This window comes from Typopeltis vanoorti, chromosome 21 (assembly GCF_054136105.1).
Source record: "Typopeltis vanoorti isolate ZY-2024b chromosome 21, IOZ_Tvanoo_1.0, whole genome shotgun sequence".
In the NCBI taxonomy this organism is placed as follows: Eukaryota; Metazoa; Arthropoda; class Arachnida; order Uropygi; family Thelyphonidae; genus Typopeltis; species Typopeltis vanoorti.
In genome coordinates this window covers 77,143,661-77,164,788 of record NC_143569.1, presented here as the reverse complement: position 1 = coordinate 77,164,788, position 21,128 = coordinate 77,143,661, and the positions used below count along the sequence as shown (strand labels likewise).

Below are 21,128 nucleotides of genomic sequence, written 5' to 3'. Positions count from 1 at the left end.
GGAAGTGCGATTGGTGTCTTTTTCAACTGCGCCCCACACAAAATAATCCATGGGGTTAAGGTCTGGGGAGTTTGGAGGCCAAACATTTGGACTGGTGAAGTCGTAGAAATTTTCAGACAACCATTTTTGACTTTTCCCAGAGGTGTGGCAAGGGGCCGAATCCTGCTGCCATACATACGGCCTACCATTGGCTACCCTTGTTATCCAGGGCTTGACTACAGTTAGCAACTCCACGAACAAAGCCCGAATTCCAATGCCAGGGTTCTTCAACACCTGTTCCTGCAGATTTGCGAGGAATTCTGCTGTACGAACGCAATCAGATCGTCTGCTAGGGATCTTTCTTCTTGCTACATCCTCGTAGTCACCATTGCAAGTCTCTAGTTCATGCCTGATTGTTTTTACTGTATTCAGGGAGCATTGGGCAGCAGTCGTAATATCCTTATTTTGATGGCGGGCACGAATCATCATGATACAAGTTATTCTCTTCCATGATTCAGGTGGGTTCCAGCTATCCATCCTTTCTAACATCTTGTATATGAATGAAGAAGGGTCCAAACTTTTAAATGAAGAGAAGTGTGTGTTAATACATGTAACTTACGGAAAAATATAATTAATTATAAATATGTCAAATTTATCCCGAACACCCTGTATATGGCTTATCTTTCTCTCCAGAGTGTATATATGCTACTTTATAAGTTGCTTCAGTAATTTCGTTACTTCATCCTGTCATCACTTGAAATAATTTATTTTATTTTTTTGAAGCTTCATATTTATAAGTATAGATTTTCTTGGTTCTCCTCCAATTTTGCATACCTGTGGTCCTTAACCATAATGCTGATGATGATAATGCTGTATCTTTTCACTGCTGAAATTATGCTATCACAAAGTAAACACACCATTTTAACTTTGACTCTTCCATTTTGGAGAATTTGAGGAAACCTGTTAGTAGGCATTCTGTACACACATCTATACTATTGTAATTGTTTTTCTCTGATTCTTGTTATTACTGAAATATTGTAGTGTAATTCTTCTCTGATCTAACTGGTTTTCAGTTCAGTCCATGATGTTTTATTTATTTTTCTTAAACACTTATTTTCAAAGCCTGTCAATTTTTGCTCTTCCTTCTGTTTGATAACACAAGTCTCTGTACTATAAAGAACTATGGGGAGTACCATTGAACTATATATGTTGATTTTAAGTTCTTTGGAGAGACGTGAATTGTTTCACATGTAAGTCTGGCCATAGTAGAAAACCCTAGACTTATTCTGTGTTTATTAGTTGCTTCATAATTTAGCCTGTCTGTGATCAATGTGCCTAAGTAATTGAATTTTTAACCTGTTACAGTTTATTTCCTTCCACTTTAAGAGCTTCATTTCTGCTGATTGCCATTGTTTCGGCTTTACTAAAATTTATCTGCATTGCATAGTCTTTACTGTTTTTTAATGTAGGTTTTCAATCAAATACTTTTCTTTATTATCTGTAAATAATACTATATCATCTGCATATTTTATATGATGTACATTTTGTCCATTCATAGTTATTCACATGATTCTGGAATAGCTTTACTAGTTCTTACAGGTTAAACAAATATGGTGAAAGCAGACATCCCTATATGTAAGTCAATAGGAGTTACATGAAATGATTAACAGCACAGTACTATGGTTGGAGAGATTTTTTCTTTTTATTATTAAATGAAAAATATTCTATTTTGTCTAGTCTGCAGCTGCTCACTGAAAATCTACTCACCTATTTGTTCAGCTCTGGTTATAAGCTGTTTGTTACAGTGAAGAGTTGACTATGTTATTATTTATAGTTCTTCAAAATTCTAATATGCTAACCATAAGACAAGAGTTTCGAGGGAAAGGCATATACTGCCATTTTCTTGGATTTAGCGAAGGCATTCGACAGGGTGCCACATGATAAGCTGATATTTAAGTTGCAGCACATGGGTTTGGATGTCAGGTTGGTCAAGTGGATTCAGGATTGGCTGTTCGATAGGTATTAGAGAGTTGTGTATGGTGGGGCAGTTTCAAGGAGACAGAAGGTTACAAGTGGGATCCCACAGGGCTCAGTACTGGGACCTATATTGTTTAACCTTTATATCAATGACATTGTCAGTGGATTGCAGGGGGATATTCAGTTGTTTGCAGATGATGTGAAGCTGGGAAGGGTTATTAGTAATAGTGCAGATATGGTAGCCCTGTAAGAGGATTTGAATAAGTAGACAGATGAGCAAATGAATGTGGGTGTTGTTTTAATGCAGCAAAATGTAAGGTCTTGAGGTTTGGGACACTCTATTGGAGGAGTTGTACTGAAGGAAGTAGGGGAGACAGAACTGGGATTGATGATTGATAGAAACCTGAAATTCAGGGGACATATTGCGAAGGTGGTGAAGGTAACACAGAGGATTGATGCAATATTGAGAAGGACGCTGACCTGCAGAGATAAGAGTTATCATTCCGTTGTATAAGACCTTGATGAGATCACACTTAGACTATTGTTCTGAGATTTGGTTCCCAGGATTTGAAGGGAATAAATTAACTGTGGAAAGGGTATACAGAGGCAGATAACAAAGATGGTTTCAGGATTGTATAAAATGCTAGTTATGAGGATCGGCTGAGGGAATGTGCTGCAGAATTTAGTAGATAGAAGGAGAGGTGATATAATTGAGACTTTTAAACTGTTGAGAGGTGGTTATAGGGTTGACACTGGGGAGCTCTTTGCTTGGTTGAATAGTGGGAAGGAGTGATGACAAGGGGCCATCCCTGGAAGTTAGGAAAGGAAGCTGTGAGCAAGAGGATGAGGAGTAGTTTCTTTGCATGGAGGATGGTTGAACCATGAAATGCATTGCCTGATAGAGTGGTGAGAGCGAGAACGGTCAATGAGTTTAAGGAGTGGTATGATAGACTTTGTGTTTCCTAGGAAGGACCTCCTGCAATGAGTCATTTGACTCCATGGCGGTTTGAATAATAATAATAACAATAATAAAAGCTTCAATTAAACCTACAAATGTTCAACAAGTTTCATGTGCCTACAGAAACATTGTTGGCAGTGTGCTTATTTTTTGTAACAGCAAATAGCTGCAGACATAAAATGAATAACAATACAAAATCATCATCATCATAATCAACCCATATCCATCCACTGCTAGACAAGGATCTCTTCCATATTTTTCCACATTTCTTTGTCTCTGACCCAGAAGCTCCAGTCATTTCCCATTGAAAGATGTAGTTCATCGCTCCACCTTGTTGATGGTCTGCCAGGTCTTCTTGAACCTTCTCATAATTGCCATTCTGTCCACCCTTTTGTACTGTGGTTGTCTCCCTGTCTTACGATGTGTCCTGCCCATCTCCATTTTTAAAAAATTTTTTTCATTTCTTTAATGATATCTTTTAATCCTGTTTTTTTCCCCCTGATATCTATGTTTTTTTTACTTTATTAGTCTTTTTATATCTAACATTGACCTTTCCATATTTTCCTGTGCAGCTCCTAATTTATTTTCCAGTCTTCTTGTGATGGTCCAACTTTATGCTCCATCATAGCTGGTATGATGCATTGTTCATATACTTTTCTTTTTAGACAGATAGGTATGTTTTAAAAATTTCATTGCATTTCCAAATTGTTTCCATCCTTGGTTTATTCTCTTTTTTATTTCATGTTCCCAATTTCTATCTATATTAATTATTTGACATAGATATTTGAATTTAATTATATTTTCTATTTCTCTGTCATTTATTTGTAATCTTTTTGGTTGGAGTTTATACATTTTGTTGTACATTATTTTAGTTTTATCAGACCAGACTTGTTGCTTTCAATAATTTAATCATTTCTTTTAGTTCTTCAGGTGTTTTAGAAAATAGTACAATGTCATTAACAAATTTTAAATTGCTTAGATAACCACCATGTATTCTAATACCTTTTTTTATCACAATTTAGATTTTTAAATATTTCTTGTAGGCAAGCATTGAATATTATTGGTGACATTGTACCTCCTTGTCTCATTCCTCTGTCTATTTTAATTTTTGCTTTTAATTATTTAACTGTATATTACTTGGTGCATTCTGGTATATATGCCGTATTAGTTGCATGTATGGTTTTTCGATACCTTGGTTATTTAGTGCCTCTATTATTGATGTTCTTTCTAGTGTATCAAAAGCTTTTTTTTTTTTTAATATAATCTATAAATGGCATACAAAGTGATATATTGTATTCATTAGTTTTTTCTATTATCTGGTTAATAATTCTTGCAGAAAGGCTTATACACTGGTTGTACACGATTACTAAATAACTTAAGGAATTCACAACATATACTGGAATATAAATTAAAATAAACTTTAATATATACTTCTTATATTTCGGCAACGTCATGTTGCCATCTTCATGGAAACATAAGATTAAGACACGTGCATGCAGGCACTAAAACACAGCAAATGAGGTCGAAGCGAGGAAACTATTTTTTTTCCTAAAGTCCTGATGGTGCCCCCTAGTGGGCTATATTAGGTATTCTTGGCTGTTGGGCTGAAGTTCTCAAGATGTACGTCTCCCAAATTTGAGGCAGTCTCATGCATCCAAATTTGTTGAGGTTAGGCATGTTAATTAGGGCTGAGGCTGATTCAATGAATAGTCTTTTAAATTTATACTTGCTATGGTGTATTACTGTGGCTTTCTTCCACCATATTCTGTGGCGTGTATCCAGAGCATGGTCTGCAAGCCCAGAGTGGCTGTACTGGTGAAACCGGATGTAGTTCTTCGCTGTCCTGCCTGTTTGGCCAAAGTAGGACAGCTTACAGCTGCAAGAGACCTGGTATGCACCAGGTAGGTCTAGGGGAAGTGGTTGGTCTAGAGGATAAGGGATTCCAATTTTCTATATGGTTTTGTAACAAGAGGTCAGGTCATGTTTATTCAGGATTTTGGTAATTTTTTTCGAGGTGCCCTGGATATAGGGAATGGTGATGGATTTAGAGTAATCTTTTTAGTGAAGAGGGGAAAGGAGGCTGTGGTTTACTGGTTTTAGTATTTTTTGGTGGTTGTAGCCATTGGCTGAGAAAGTGTTAAGGATGTGATTTAGTGCAGTGGTTAGGGCATTGTCATTTGAACAGATTAGTTTAGCCCTGTTGTATAGCGTCTTAATAACTCCATATTGTTGTGAGGGGGAAGGAGGATTGTTGGTGAATGTACCTGTCTGTATGGGTGGGTTTTCTATAAACTGAGAAAACAAAGGTTCCATCAGGCTGGTGGGTGACTAGTGCGTCTAGGAAAGGGAAGCTGTTATTTTCCTCTTTTTCCAGGGTGAACTTGATTCTGGGGTGTTGGTTGTTTAAGTGCGTTAAGAAGGAGAGGAGTGTATCAGAGCCACGTGGCCAAATAGCGAACACATAATCAACATAGCAAAGCCATATGGTTGGTTTTTGTGGGGCAGAGTTTAAGGCTTTCTCTTCAAAAGTCTCCATAAAGAAGTTGGCCAAAGGTGGGGAGAGTGGTGAACCCATGGCTGTCCCCTCTATTTATTTGTAGAATTTTCCCTGCCAAACGAAATACCCTGAGTTCATTGTGAACTGAAATAGGGCTGAGATATCGGGAGGAAATTTGGCTTGGATGAGCTCTAAGGTTTCCTTGAAGGAGGAGACGTCAAAACTGACCATTATGTAAGTGTCAGAGTGTAAGGTTTTCTACACTGGCTTTGAAGTGGGTTCAGTTTTTTTATGTGTGATGGTGTGTTGCCAGTATAGTGTGTGAGCGCTTTGGCTAATTTGTATGTGGGGGGGATTAATGTCATCAACTATGGGACGTAATGGCACATTTTGTTTATGTATTTTTGGGAGCCCATATATACGGGGGGGGTCTGGAGTTAAAAGTTTTACTTTGTTAGTAACTTTTACAGGTCAAGAAGTGACCTTCTTAAGGAGCCTATGGAGTATTCTAATCTGTGAGTTGGTGGGATTGTATTTAATGGGGAGGTAAGTGGCCCGATCTAATAATAAAGCATTAAGCTTACCTGTGTAGTCAGTATGGTTGAGCACCACAGTGGCGTTCCCCTTATCCGCTCTGGTGATTACTATTTCTTTGTCTTTCTTCATTTCCTGTAGAGCCTTATATTCACTATTGGATACGTTGGTTTTTTGTGGTGCCTGTGTGCACGTGTCTTAATGTTATGTTCCCATGAAGATGGCAAAGTGACGTTGCCGAAATACAGGAAGCATATATTAATGTTTATTTTAATTTCTATTCCAGTATACGTTGTGAATTCCTTAAGTTATTTAGTAATTATCTGGTTAATAGTTTGGAGGTGGTCATTAGTTGAATATCCACTGTTGAATCCTACTTAGTCTTTTGTTTGTGAGAACTAGTAATGAAGAACCATAATGACCACACACACACACACACCAAAAAGTACATTAAAAAAAAAAAAAGATGAAAAATTAAAATAATGATCATCATCATGCGTATCAAGGATTTAGGCCTAGCATGGCCTGTTCCGGCCTTAGAAGTTATCGTTTAAGGGACATCCTGGTTTTCTTTTTCCTAATGGCTTGTACTTTAAGGTGTGTTTTGGTAATCTTTCTGTTTTCATTCTTTGAATGTGTTCCATCCATTTATGTTTATATTTTTTAATTTTTTCTATTACTGGTTCTTGGTTTAATTTTTTCATAATTTCTTCGTTTCTTTTGTGATCAATTCATAAACTTCATTTTTGCTGTTATTAATCTTTGTTTGTCTTTTTGTTTTATTGTCCAGATTTCGCTTCCATACATTAAGACTGGTAGGGCTAATGTATTGTATACTTTTAGTCTGGTTTGTTTTTGAATTAGGTTTGGTTTAAATATAGAGTTAATTACATCTGTTATTTTTAAATATTTTGCGATTTTTAGATTTATATCTTTTTCATTTTCATATGTGATCATACATCCTAGGTAGCTAAATGAATTCACCTGTTCTAAGATCTTGTTATCTGATACTATTTTTCTTGCTGGATCTTGTCCTTTAAAGGCCATAGTTTTTGATTTTTCTGTTGATATTATCATACCATAATCTTTGGATATCTCATTTAGATCTAAAATAGCTTTCTGTAAGTTATCTTCGGAATTTGCAATTATTATCTGGTCGTCGGCAAAAAGGAGAGTGTTTAAGTTCACTGTAGGAGAAAGTTTAATTCCTTGATGTAAATTTTTATTCCATTTTATTATTATTTTATTTAAGTAAATATTAAAAAGAGTTGCTGAGAGGGGACATCCCTGTCGGACCCCTTGGTTTATCTCTCTCGTATATGATAGCTCATGATTTACTCTTATGTATCTGATTATTTTCATATACTTGTGATAGCTTTTAGGATATTATTCGGTATTTGTCTTTCTTTTAGTATGTTAAATAATATGTTTCTTTTAACTTTGTCAAATGCTTTTTCAAAGTCAATAAATGCAATATGTGTTTCTAAATTGTACTCTCTTCTTTTCTCTATTATTAATTTTAGGCAAAACGCCGGGTCTATACATGATCGTCCTTTTCTAAATCCATTCTGTACTTCTAAAATAAAATTTTCGGAATATTTCATTAGTTTGCTATTTAAGATTCTGCTATATCGTGTATTTTCCGGTGCATAAGACTTACTTTTTTACCTTAACAATTCATCTTAAAAATGGGGTGCGTCTTATATAATGAAGGTAAAGATTGATACCTCTTTTCAAAGTCATATGTACTCCCTTTTATGTTCCAAGATCTTTGTAGGCAGTTAATGGTGCAATCAAATTGATGCGTAACTTTCACGTGACTTCTAGCATGTCATTGGCTAAGAACGGGGAGTCCCTATTCAAGTTTCATAATATCTTATCGGAGTAATCAGTTACCAATGTTTATCAGTATTGAGTTGACATGTTGAGATATTTTGTGTTCAGTTTGATGTTTCCCTATAGATTTTAGTGATGGAAAAAAACAGGCGACATTCATATACTTCAAGTTACAAATTGCAGGTTGTAAAATATGCGGGAAGAACACTGGAATAGGGAAGATGAAAGACATTTTGGACCTCCGCCTACAGAAAAAATGATTAGAACTTGGCGTGGTCAGAAGGAGATTTTGTACAATTTGCGAAATGAAAAGTGCGCGGAACGTGGAAAAATCAGCTACCACCAAAGGGTGCCCCTGAAACGACCATCAATCTCTCAAGTGTGCAAGTGGGTTAAGACATCTTGGTCGAAAATGAATGAACAAACTATTGTTAAATCTTTCTTGAAATGTGGAATTAGCAACGCCCTTGATGGAAGTGAAGATCATTTCTTATATGAAGATGATGATGAAGAACAAGAGGAAGAAGAAGAAATTAATGATGATAGAGAAGAGTCAGATGACAGTGACATGGGTTTTGCAGGTTTCTGAAAGGTCAGTTTACTATTAAAAATTACCTATTATTTTATCCATTATTTTTTAAATCATAGTTTAAAGTTTAGGTTTTTTCCAGAAAATTGTATATTAAATTTCTTGGGTGAATCTTATACAACGGATAATACAGTATTTTGTAACAGGAATTTAGTATACTGATACCTCTATAGTTTTTAGGGTTTTTTCTATTACCTTTTTTAAAGATAGGAATCACAATTGCTTTTTTCCATTCTATTGGGGGGATACCAGTTGAATAAATTTTATTTAAAAATAATAAGAGTCTTTCTTTGAATCTTGTTCCTGCATATTTGTATAGTCCTGAACCTAGCTTATCTTCACCAGGTGATTTTCCGTTTCTTGTTTCTTTCAGGCTGATTTCTAATTCTTCTTTAGTTATTTCCTTTTCATTTTCGTTAATTGTTTGCCAGTTGTCTTTTTTAAAATATTCGTCTGTCCACAATACTGTGTAGTAATTTAGAAATTCTAATTTCAATTCGGTGTTTAATTTTATGTTTTCTTTGGTATCTGCATTTAAGTGTTTCAAAATCTTATATACATTGGGTCTTATTTTATATAAATCATGTTCTAAATTAGAAACTAATTTGTTCCATGATTCTCTATGTCGTTTTCTGACTTCTCTTTTAGCTATAGCTCTTATTCTTTTATATTCTGTTTCATCTTCTAATCTTTTACTGCTTAACCATTTGTGATAGGCTTCTTTTTTCTTTTTGATTATTTCTTTGATTGTATCATCCCAGATCTTCAGTTTTTTCCTTTTATTGAATTTTATGGTCTTTCCTAAGCTTTCATTTACTGCTGCATTTAGTATCATTTTTATATTAAGCCATTCTATTTCTATTTTCTTCATTTTGTTTTATTTAATCTAGATATTGGTTAATTCTTTGTTCATATAGCCATTGTACATTTGTGTCATTCAATAGTCTAGTTTTATACACAAATGTTTCAAATTTTCTTTCTGTTCTTGTTACTTGTAGCCATTTAGGTGGTAATCTTAATTTTATTTTAACAAGGAAGTGGTCACTGCTTATTTCATATTCTCTGTAAACTCTAACATCTAGTGAAAATTTTGATGTCTTTTCATTTAATATAAAATAATCTAATATTGATTTCCATCCTCTTGCTGCCCAAGTATATTTATGTATGTCTGTATGTTTATAGAAGGAATTCATTATTTTTAGCTTATTATAAACTACAAAGTCAATCAATTTTTTACCATTCCTGTTTAGAGTATGTTCTCCATGTATTCCAATATTTTTATTAATTTTCGTGTTTCCAATTCTTGCATTTAAGAATCCTACTAAAATTCTGTAATCTACTAAAAGTACTAATCTACTAAAATCTACTAATTACTAAAATTAAAATAATGAATGCATGAAAGCAGTGTACTAGTTGATATTTTTGTGCTACAATGTGACTTAAGAGGGGGGGGGGGGTTGCAAAATCCTATTAATATTCTTGCACACATATACATTAAGGGAAAGAATAAAATAAGGAAGTTATCTATTTCTGTCTTGTGTTTGCTGGGGATATGCTCTTTCCCTTAGAGTTTTGATTATTTCTACCTTCTGCAAAGAGCAGTGGTGAAAAGTATGGAAGAATTTACCAGACTTCTAGGAGAATATCAGGGAAAGGTAATGTTTTGCTATTTCTAATTCAAGGGTCAACTTTATGCTATGGTGTAAGCCAGGAATTCCTAGCAATGGGAGTCGATACATGCTAACAGGTCAAACAGGGGCTGACAGGTAAATTATATCGTAATATAATAATGATAAAAATGATTATATATTTTATAAAATATACTAAACATCTTATCTTATCATCTGGATTCCAATAAGCAATCTGGTAGCAGAATCATTATGCAATGAAAATAATCTACCACTAAAATTTTCCCAAACATTTATGCCATAGTGGGATTTGCTAGTCGCAAACAGAGATGGTCTAATATTAATGTGTAATACTTTTATGATAATATATTTTAAATATAGCAGTTAAATAGTAGATAACACTTTACAGAAACATTATTACTGTATAGATTATATTTTTTTTTTTATGGATATCATAATATGGTATATTAATAAGAAAAAATTCTGAACATATTAAAAATGAGTAACATACAATCAGGATTACAAACCACCTAAGTTTAGGAAATATATCAAAGAGATAAAATCTGACATGACTAATCAATAAAACATTTCAGATACTCACAAAAAGCATAAAATTTTTTCATGAAACAGCTGCAAAGTTTTCTCACTGGGTTTATTATGACATGAGATTATCTTTTTTCATATTTTATCTTGGCTAAACACACAGCAACAATTTTTTATGTGAAGTAACTAAATGACTTCCCAGGAAACATACTTGTGATTGAAGTGAATATGGAGGATAATTTTTGATGAGGTGAACTGCTTCAGTCATGAATTTACTATTTTCTTTTTTTTTAAATTTACTAAAGTGAAACTTTTGTTTGCTTATGTCAAGGTAAATGGACAAAAATAATATAATTTCTTTTTAAGTATGATTTAAAAAAAAAAAAAACGGAATTGATGAAGTCGAAAATAACTTAAGCTTGTGAACAAATAAATTAATTTTTAAATTAATTCTATCAATTTTTTTTTTCCCTCCTTCAATGTTATGTTGAAAATAACTATATGCTACTACTTTGAATCACTCAGTTGCAATCCTTGAAATGTTATTGTTTTATAGCCAAGTAGCAAAAATATTTCAAAAGGAAGTACACTACTTTGCTACTTGACTATAAAACAATAATGATTATTGATTATTGTTTCTGATGCTAAATCAGTTTTTAAGCTGTTTTCTTCAACATTCCAAGGATCACTGACAATATATGATCTAAGCATCAATTAAGAGTAACACTTATGGCAAATACAATGTTCAAATATGAAATTCCATGAAACATGAGGTTTTCTGACGTAACAAATAGTTCAAAAGAGCTGCCAGACAATTAACCATTCTTAATCAAAAACACTAATAAAAGATCTATGGACCCATGGTCAGAGTTAGCTAACTTTTAAGCAGTGTAATATCTAAGACAGCTATCATATTGAAAATTGTATTCTTTTCAGCTCTTGGTTACTTTTGATACTTTTTACAAGTTGTCAAGGCAAATACTGTTTTTCTACTTTACTATAAGACAATAATGAATAATTATTACCCTGCCTTTTTTAAAATAAAATTCCACATTGTTCACTTTTTTCCTATATAGCAATTTTGTTGAGAGAGATGGATGACTGGCAACCCAGTATATAGCTTAAAAAATGAAAATATGAAATATACATGTGCATTATAAAATATAAATAATGCTTACATGATCAGTCATAGTGACATCAACACGGGAACTAGTTTTGTTACTGCATTCTGAAGCAATAATCATTTCTTCTATAAAGTTATTATAAAGATTTCTGTAATTATACAGAAAGATTAAAAAGTCTTAGTGCACAATAATTTGCAAAAACTTGACATATTTACTATTGTTAATGCTTTTTAACAACAAAATAATTATCTCATAATGAACAAAGAAATTAAAGCTATTTTTGGTAATGGACTGTCCTTTTTTTTAATTATCCGGTCAAACTTATGTTATTCTCGACAAAACCTAGTTTCTCTTAATACATTGTTTCATTTAACCATGTGGCAAGCTCACAGTTACATGTGATGACATTTTAAAAATGAAATGGCCAATACACTGTCATGCTGCTGGTTGCCATGTACATAATAGGCTTTATGTTCCTTTTATACTTTATTTTCAGCTCTTTTAAATTCTAGTTTAATTCATTTTTTCATTACTGTTTTTTATTGGCTAACTGATAACTATTTCTATACTCAAGTCATCAGTTCACCTTCAGCACCTCCTAATTACATACCCATCAGCCTGATCAATTCCTAGCACAAGTACCATATCATTCTTACCTTCAAAACTACACACAGGTAGGTGAAATTAATAATCCTTATTTAATATAATGCCATTTATTCAGCAATTCTGTAAACTAGCAAGATAAAAAAAAAGGGGGGTGCTCCATTACCAAAAATAGCTTTGTTTTCTTTGTTCAATATTAAATTTAGGAGCATCATAATTTTCGGAATTTAAAGTATTGCATGTTGTACCGAAGAGGTTAATACATTTTTCCTTAATGAAGATTAAATCAAATTTTGGAAAAGAAATATAATGAAAAAACATGTTGATATTTAACAGTGAAATTTTCCTATCTATCTTCATAGGTTTTGTCTTGATTTTTGCACAAATTCAATATGAAAATATAAAATGAATAAATGCTATACAGAAGTTATTCAATTCAGTTAAAGAATCACAAAGATATGTAGAGGATTTATTTATAATTGTAACATCGTCTATATGCTAGCCTCACTGGCTGAGGTGGAGAATACCTGATCTCCAGTCAGCACACACAGTTTGAATTGCACCAAGCAAATGGATATTTGTGAATGTCTGTAAGTGGTGAGAGGCATTTCACTGTGCGTATGTGAGAGATCACTACCATGCTTACTGTATGTCTTGATGGAGGTTTCTGGATAATGTAACTCTCAGCTCCATCTTGGGTACTAGCATACTATAAGATTACAAACTTTTGTGGTTGTAAACTTAAAATTCAGGGTGCTTAACGGTCAAAGAGCGGTATAACTGAGAGGAGACCTATAAATAGCCTTTAAAGGAATGCAGATAACCGACCAGAGCTTCTGACCTGATGTCCAGTCCTCACCTTCTCATGGCGCAACCTGTTGGGTATCTACCTGGATACTGAACGAATAAGGATGGGCTGGCAACTCGAGATTTAGTTGACGAAATTGTATTCTTATTGGCTTAAACCAAAATACAAAATGATGGTACAACATGACAAAATTTCATGATGGCTGGGGCATCACCCAGTTAAACAAGGCCCCTGTTCTTTTCGCCAGGGAACCAGAGCAAACAGCAAAAAGTCAGCTACTGGAACAAATCTGAAAACACATCCCAAATCAACATCACCAGAGTTAATGATCAGCCTGAATTATTTCACCTGAATCCAGCTTGTTCTTCACCAAGCTTTTCTTCCACAATTCTTCTCAACCATTTCTCAAGTATACTTCCATAAATCTTACCAGTATTCAATTTTATCCTGCTCAAGACTAAATAATGATCACTTCCAATTTCAAATCAAAAGAAGCCTGAATGGCAAAGAAATGGAGCTAGCTGAGGAATTAGATAAGTACCACATCGACATAATAGGGGTGACTGAAACAAAAAAGAACAAAAACTGGTGAGATCTCTCTGGGCAATAAATACAAAATGTTATATTCAGGCAATGACAATCAAGGAAAAGAAGGAGTAGCCATAGTATTCAACACAAACTACGAGGCTAATCTTCTTGAATGGCAGGCAGTCTCAAGTAGAGTAATGTGGGCAAATATGAGAATGGGGAACTGGACAATAAGACTTATTTGTGCCTATGGTCACACAGAAGGTTCTACTAAGGTAGGAGTGGAGGAATTTTTTGAGGCTTTAGAAAAAGCAACTGACACAATGAAAAAGGAAAAGTTGATCCTTGTTGGGAATCTAAATAGCTGAGTAGGAAATGATTGTGAGACATACAAAAATATTTTGGGAAAATTTGGAGAAAAGAGCAAAGCTAATAATAATGGCAAATACCTGTTGGATTTCTGCTCAGGACATGGACTAGTTATTACTAACACCATGTTCCAACATAAAGATGTGCACAAATTCACATGGAGAGAAGAGGCAGGGAATAAGAAAAGTCTCATTGACTGTGTTATTGTTGATAGTGATGTTTTCTCCCTGGTGCAGGACACCAGAGTGTACAGAGGATTTGAAATTGGAAGTGATCACTATTTAGTCTTGAGTAGGATAAAATTGAATTTAATATTGAAAAGAATAACATGTAAGAAAGTTTTAAAGCGAATTAAAGTTGAGCAGCTCTCAGATGTGAACTGTAGACTAAAATACATAAAGATTATTTAAGAAAAAATGAGAGTTTGAGAACAGCAACCAAACGTTGGAGATTCAGTGGCAAGCCTTGAAGAAAACCCCGATTGATTCAGCCAGAGAGGCATGTGGTGAGGTTGTCTGCAAGGTTAGAAAAATCAGAACTCCATGGTGGACACAGGAAGTTAAAGAGGCAGTGAAGGAAAAGAAGAAAGCATATGAAACGTTCCTAGCAAATAAGCCAGCATGTCGTCTCAGAGAATGCAGAAACAAATGCAAGAAAGCTAAATACTGTGTAAAACAGGCTAAACAAAAGTCACAAAAGTCATGGGAGGACTTTGGCAAGAACATAAAAAAAAAAAAAAAAATCAGCTAACGCCTTTTTATTCCCGTATATACGGGAGTAGGCGAGGCCATTTAGCCCTATCTAACTTTTGGAGACTGAGTGGGCAGTTCAATCTCCACTGGTACCCAATAAGAGACAGGTGGCCCAAGGCTATCACTAATTAAGCGGTACGCAGTGAAGAGAGACGGCTCAAATGTGCCGCCATCTCGTGGTCTCTAACCCTAACACAATATATTTAATGTCTGAAATAATGTGGGTTCTACGGTCGATTTTCTTGAGTTTACAGGACGAAAAACCCGAGTTTCCGGGAGGAAAAACCTGCTTGCCCGTGCCAGAGATCGACTAACTCGGGAACCGGTCGAAAAAAGGCTTAGAAAAATTTCCTCTAGTCGCCGACTAGACTCGAAACCAAGACTTCCTTCGTGCGGCCTAGCGCGGTGGTGTGTAAACGCCACATCCACTGAGCTACACAAGCTCGTTATTTCCTATGGCAAGAACATAGGAAATAAATATCAAGAAGGTGGCAAAATATTCTGGAGGTTGTTGAAGAAGCTCAGAAATAGAGGAAAGAGTGCTGTAAAAGATGTTGGAGATGATAAAAGTGAAATGAAAATGAGAGAAAAAGATATCCTTGAAGTATGGAATAATTACTTCGAAAAATTGCTAAATGAAACAAGCAGTGATAGCACAGTGGTAAAAAAAACAGGCATACAGTCAGGAATACATATCCATACTTGAAGTAGAAAAAGCCATCAAAGGCTTGAAATGTGGAAAGGCAGCAGGAGTAGATGATATTCGACCAGAAATGCTCAAGTATGGTGGTATAAAAAGTCTTACAGTGACTGCACTGAATAGTTCAGAAGACCTGGATAGAGGGACATATTCCCGATGATTGGAGTAGAGCTCTCATAGTACCCATATATAAAAAGGAAAATAAAATTGAATGGGAGTATTTCCCTACTGAGTGTTCCTGGTAAGATTTATAGAAGTATACTTGAGAAGAATTGTGGAAGTAAAGCTTGGTGAAGAACAAGCTGGATTCAGGCCAAATAGAGGCTGTCAGGATCAGATCTTTACTTAACAACAAATAGTTGGAAAATCATGGGAATATAACAAAGATCTGTATGTAAGATTTGTCGATCTGGAAAAGGCATATGACAAGGTGCCAAGAAAGAAGCTATTCAATATGCTACAGTTATATGTTGTCAATGGGGCATTATATCAAGCAACTTCGTCTTTATTTGAGTTGTAAGTCAGCAGTTAGAATTGAAAGAAGTACAGGAAGATGGTTTAATGTTAAATCTGGTGTGAGACAAGGATGTACTTTATCCCCTCTGTTATTCATTATCTATATGGATCACATTATGAAGGAAAGTGGTATTGAACATATCAAAATTGAAGATGTTAATGTCAGCTCTTTGATTTATGCAGACGATGTTATACTTTTAAATAAATCCGCTACAAGTCTGCAAGATTCCCTGACTAAATTGAGTAACTGTTGTAATAGATATGGTATGAAGGTCAGCAATAAAAAGAAAAAGACAATGGAAATAGGCAAAATCGTTGAAAATGTCAACTGCTTTGTGAATGGAGAACCCTTTCCACTGAAAAGTAAAACATTTCAGCTACTTAGGCATGATTTTTAGTGAAGATGTTAAATTAAATACGGAAATAGACAACAGAATCAACAAAGCTGGTATGGTAGGAAGTCAACTGAATAAATTCATATGGAATAAGAGAGAAATTAGTCGGAACACTAAATTAGCTGTATACAAGACAGTGTTGAAACCAATTTTAACTTATGGATCTGAGAGCTGGGTCAGAAGTAAAACACTTGACCAAAGACTAGAGACTGCAGATATGAGAGTCCTGAGAAAGATTAGGGTCATGAACAGATGGCATCAATGGCAATATCATATTAAAAACGAGAATATTAGGAAAGAACTTGCCACTGTCAGCATCCAGGAATGTGATAGCAGAGCTAATCTCAGGTGGTATGGTCACTTAAATAGAATCGGTGAGGAAAGATTAGCAAAACAAGTATTCTCTGCCAGGTTGGCATGAAAACGACCCAGAGGAAGACCAAGATATAGGTGGAGTGATACGATACAAAGTGCCTTAGATGATAGAAATATAAGCTCTGATAAGGTTGGAGTCTTGACAAGTAACAGACTGATTTGGAGGAAAATTATAGATAGGAAGTTAGTAATGATGTAAATTTTTCATGTAGTTCTATCCTGTATAACCCCTCAAATGTACATGGCAGGAATTTGACGACGAACTTTAAAGTCATATAAGGTAAATAATTGAGTTTAATACCTCCAATTTTGATACCAGGTTTAATATTGCTTTCCTTCATAATGTGATCTGTAAAAAATGAAATATTGCAGACAGTATGAGGTGGGAGATAGGTGTTCTCTAAAATTCTGATAACACCTAGAACAAAATGATATTAAAGCAACTGATATAACCACAAAAACAATGTAGTAGCAGAGTAATGAAGGTTACATATGCTCTTACATTCATATATCTCATATGTTCTTTCTTGTGGTTATATCAGTTACTTTAATATCATTTTTGTGCTAGGTATTTATCAGAACTTTCCAGACTGCCCTAGTAAATATACACACTTTTCTTTAATTTTACAAACCATTCTTCCTACATCTCCTTACTGATTTTATTACTTGAGTAAATACTATACTGTCAATTCACTACAAAGAACTCTTAGGAACCACAAGAATAGTTTACTATAGTGAATTTTCTTTAGAAGAGCATTGTACGTATGGAACTTGGTGGTTCCCTGAAAATTAATTTAAAAAGTGATTCATCAAATGACAATTCATCGAATAAACAATTTGTCACATGACAGTTCATCACATAGCAATTCATCGAAAGATGAATTTTCTTGAAAACAATTGTTTTAAACTGTTCGGTAAGAATATCTAATGTTACCCCAGATATAGGTAGTCATTGAGATGCTATAATTATTTTGCTGTTTTTTTATTTATAACATTATTCTGTATTCTGCTACTTCGTTGTGTAGATAGCGATTTATCTCTAGACAAAAGAGTTGATCTACCTAATTTTTTCACAACAATGATCAGATTAAATCAAAATTGACAAATTTTAATACAGATCTTAACTATAAAATTTCATTGAGCCAGAGCAGAATTATTAATATAATTTCAAAACTTCTTTACCAAAATTTCTAATAAAAGTGATCCTGTTGGAACTAAAACTGAAACCACTCTGACTTCTTGCATGTTTTGCAAATACCAAAATCTTGTGTATTCCACTAAGTCAGAGAGTTATTGCAATATAAAATGTTGACATGTTATCCTTTGTATTCTCAAATATAGATGAAATGAAAACTGGAATGGTTTGACAAATTTTTGTAAAAGGATCAAATACCAAATCAGAGTAAAATTAATCCCATATAACTGGTGTGTGGAGTCCATAGTTCAGTCAGTATAAACAAAGTCTTTTAGTTAGAAAGACCCGAGTTAGAATCCAATGCATGACGTGAAGAATTTTTATCAGTCCTCTTCCAACTGAAGATGAATTAACTGGTCTCATACGGAGATGGCAGGGTTTTACTCCTGGAAACTCAGGCATTTCACCCACCAAACCAGTCCCCAATGAAAACACATATCTACAGACATAAAACACTTACTGGATAACAAAAACAATGGGAAACCATCTTGTTCTCTAATTATTCCCTAGGAAAATAGCACTGCTGCTTCACCAAACCATTCAGTTGAGAAGAGAGGAGGATAAGGAGGAATAATAATAATAAAAATATTTTTTATATAATCTTTTCCAGATTGTGTAAAACACAAATAAAATACATGAAATGCATATACTGACTAAAAGGAATATCCCTCAAAAACAAGAAAAAAATTGCCACACGTCTACGTAACATATATAAAGGGAATATGCTAAGCTTCAGTTACATCACAAGTTAATCCGTTAAAAACTGCAGTTCCTTTTGATAAATACACTTCACATCTTATAATTCATTTTTCAGCAAACTGTTCATTAGATGATTTGTAGTTATGATCACTTGCCTTTTGGTAAATTGTCTTGCAATGAATTTTCTGGATACTAGGATTTGGTTGATACTTTTCAGTAGTTTATTATAGCAAATGAATTGGCTATAATTGTGTCTGTTATAGTGAGAGTCAGCATAATCTCCATATTCAGCATACAACTGTCGCATTATATCCTCATTTTTAATATGATATTGCCATGGATGCCATCTGTTCACGCCTCTAATCTTTCTCAGGACTCTCATATCTGAGGTCTCTAGTCTTTGGTCAAGTGTTTTACTTCTGACCCAGCTCTCAAGATCCATAAGTTAAAACTGGTTTGAACACTGTCTTGTATACAGCTAATTTAGTGTTCCGACTAATTTCTCTCTTATTCCATATGAATTTATTCAATTGACTTTCCACCATACCAGCTTTGCTGATTCTGTTGTCTATTTCTCTATTTAATTTAGCATCTTCACTAAAAATCGTGCCTAAGTAGCTGAAATGTTTTACTTGTTCCACAGGTTCTCCATTCACAAAACAGTCGACATTTTCAATGATTCTGCCTATTTTCATTGTCTTTGTCTTTTTATTGCTGACCTTCATACCATATCTATTACAACAGCTATTCAATTTAGTCAGAGAACCTTGCAGACTTGTAGCAGATTTATTTAGAAGTATAACATCATCCGCATAAAGCAAAGAGCTGACATTAACATCTCCAATTTTGATATCAGGTTTAATACCACTTTCCTTCATAATGTAATCCATATAGATAATGAATAACTGAGGGGATAATGTACATCCTTGTCTCACACCAGATTTAACATTAAACCATCTTCCTGTACTTCTTTCAATTCTAACTGCTGACTTACAACTCAAATAAAGACTAAGTATTGCTTGATATAATGCCCCATTGACACCATATAACCGCAGCATATTGAATAGCTTCTCTCTTGGCACCTTGTCATATGCCTTTTCCAAATCGACAAAACTTAAATACAGATCTTTGTTATATTCCCATGCTTTCTCGACTATTTGTCGTAAAGTGAAGATCTGATCCTAACAGCCTCTATTTGGCCTGAATCCAGCTTGTTCTTCACCAAGCTTTCCTTCTACAATTCTTCTCAACCGTTTCTCAAGTATACTTGCATAGATCTTGCCAGGAACACTCAGTAGGGAAATACCTCTGTAATTCTCACATTCAGTTTTATTTCCCTTTTTATATATGGGTACTATGAGAGCTCTACTCCAATCATCAGGAATTCGTCCGTCTATCCAGGCATTCTGAACTATGCAGTGCAGCCACTGTAAGACTTTTATACCACCATACTTCAGCATTTCTGGTCGAATATCATCTACTCCTGCTGCCTTTCCACATTTCAAGCCTTTGATGGCTTTTACTACTTCAAGTATGGATATGTATTCCTGACTGCATGCCTGGTCAGTGTTTTTTATTACTGTGCTGTCATCACTGCTTGTTTCATTTAGCAGTTTTTCAAAGTAATTACTCCATACTTCAAGGATATCTTTTTCTCCTGTTTTCATGTCACCTTTATCATCTCTAACTCCTTTTGCAGCACTCTTTCCTCCATTCCTAAGCTTCTTCAACAATCTCCAGAATATTTTGCCGCCTTCTTGATATTTATTTTCTATATTCTTGCCAAAGTCCTCCCATGACTTTTGATTAGCTAGTTTTACACACTGTTTAGCTTTCTTACATTTGTCGCTGTATTCTGTAAGAGTAAAAGCTGACTTATTTGCCAGGAACTTTTGATATGCTTTCTTCTTTTCCTTCACTGCCTCTTTAACTTCCTGTGTCCACCATGGAGTTCTGATTTTTTTATCCTTGCAGACTACCTCACCACATGCCTCTCTGGCAGAATCAGTCAATGTTTTCTTCAGAGTTTGCCACTGAATCTCCAAGGTTTGATTCCTGTTTTCAAACTCTTTCATTTTCTTTTCAATAATCTTTGTGTATTTTAGTCTACAGTTCACATCTGAGAGCTGCTCAACTTTAATTCGTTTTAAAACTTTCTTACATGTTATTCTTTTCAATATGAAATTCAATTTTATCCTGCTCAAGACTACATAGTGATCACTTCCAATTTCAAATCCTCTGTACACTCTGGTGTCCTGCACCAGAGAGAAAACATCACTATCAACAATAACATTCCTGATATGTATCTTCAAGGACATACAGGATACTATAACAGTACTACATGATTAGATTCACATTATTATTAGGATCCCAAAACAAATTTTCTCCAAATTAATCTGTTACATGCCAGGACTGCAATACTATCAGATTATACATTCAGTCTTAGACACTTTTAAAACATCAGTCTAATTAGATTTATGTCTCTTTAGGATCTTTTCCTGCTATCCAAATATCAAACAACTT

The 21,128-nt window shown here is 34.4% G+C and overlaps 1 protein-coding gene across 1 annotated transcript in view; it reads right to left on the bottom strand.

Moving 5' to 3' along the window:
* LOC150095001 (TBC1 domain family member 13) overlaps positions 1-21,128 on the bottom strand; it is a 247,989-nt gene that overhangs the window by 144,125 nt on the left and 82,736 nt on the right. Inside the window, exon 5 of the mRNA XM_090411093.1 lies at positions 11,720-11,813. Within this exon, the coding sequence (XP_090267219.1) occupies positions 11,720-11,813 (94 nt within the window). The remainder of the gene's footprint in view (positions 1-11,719; positions 11,814-21,128) is intronic.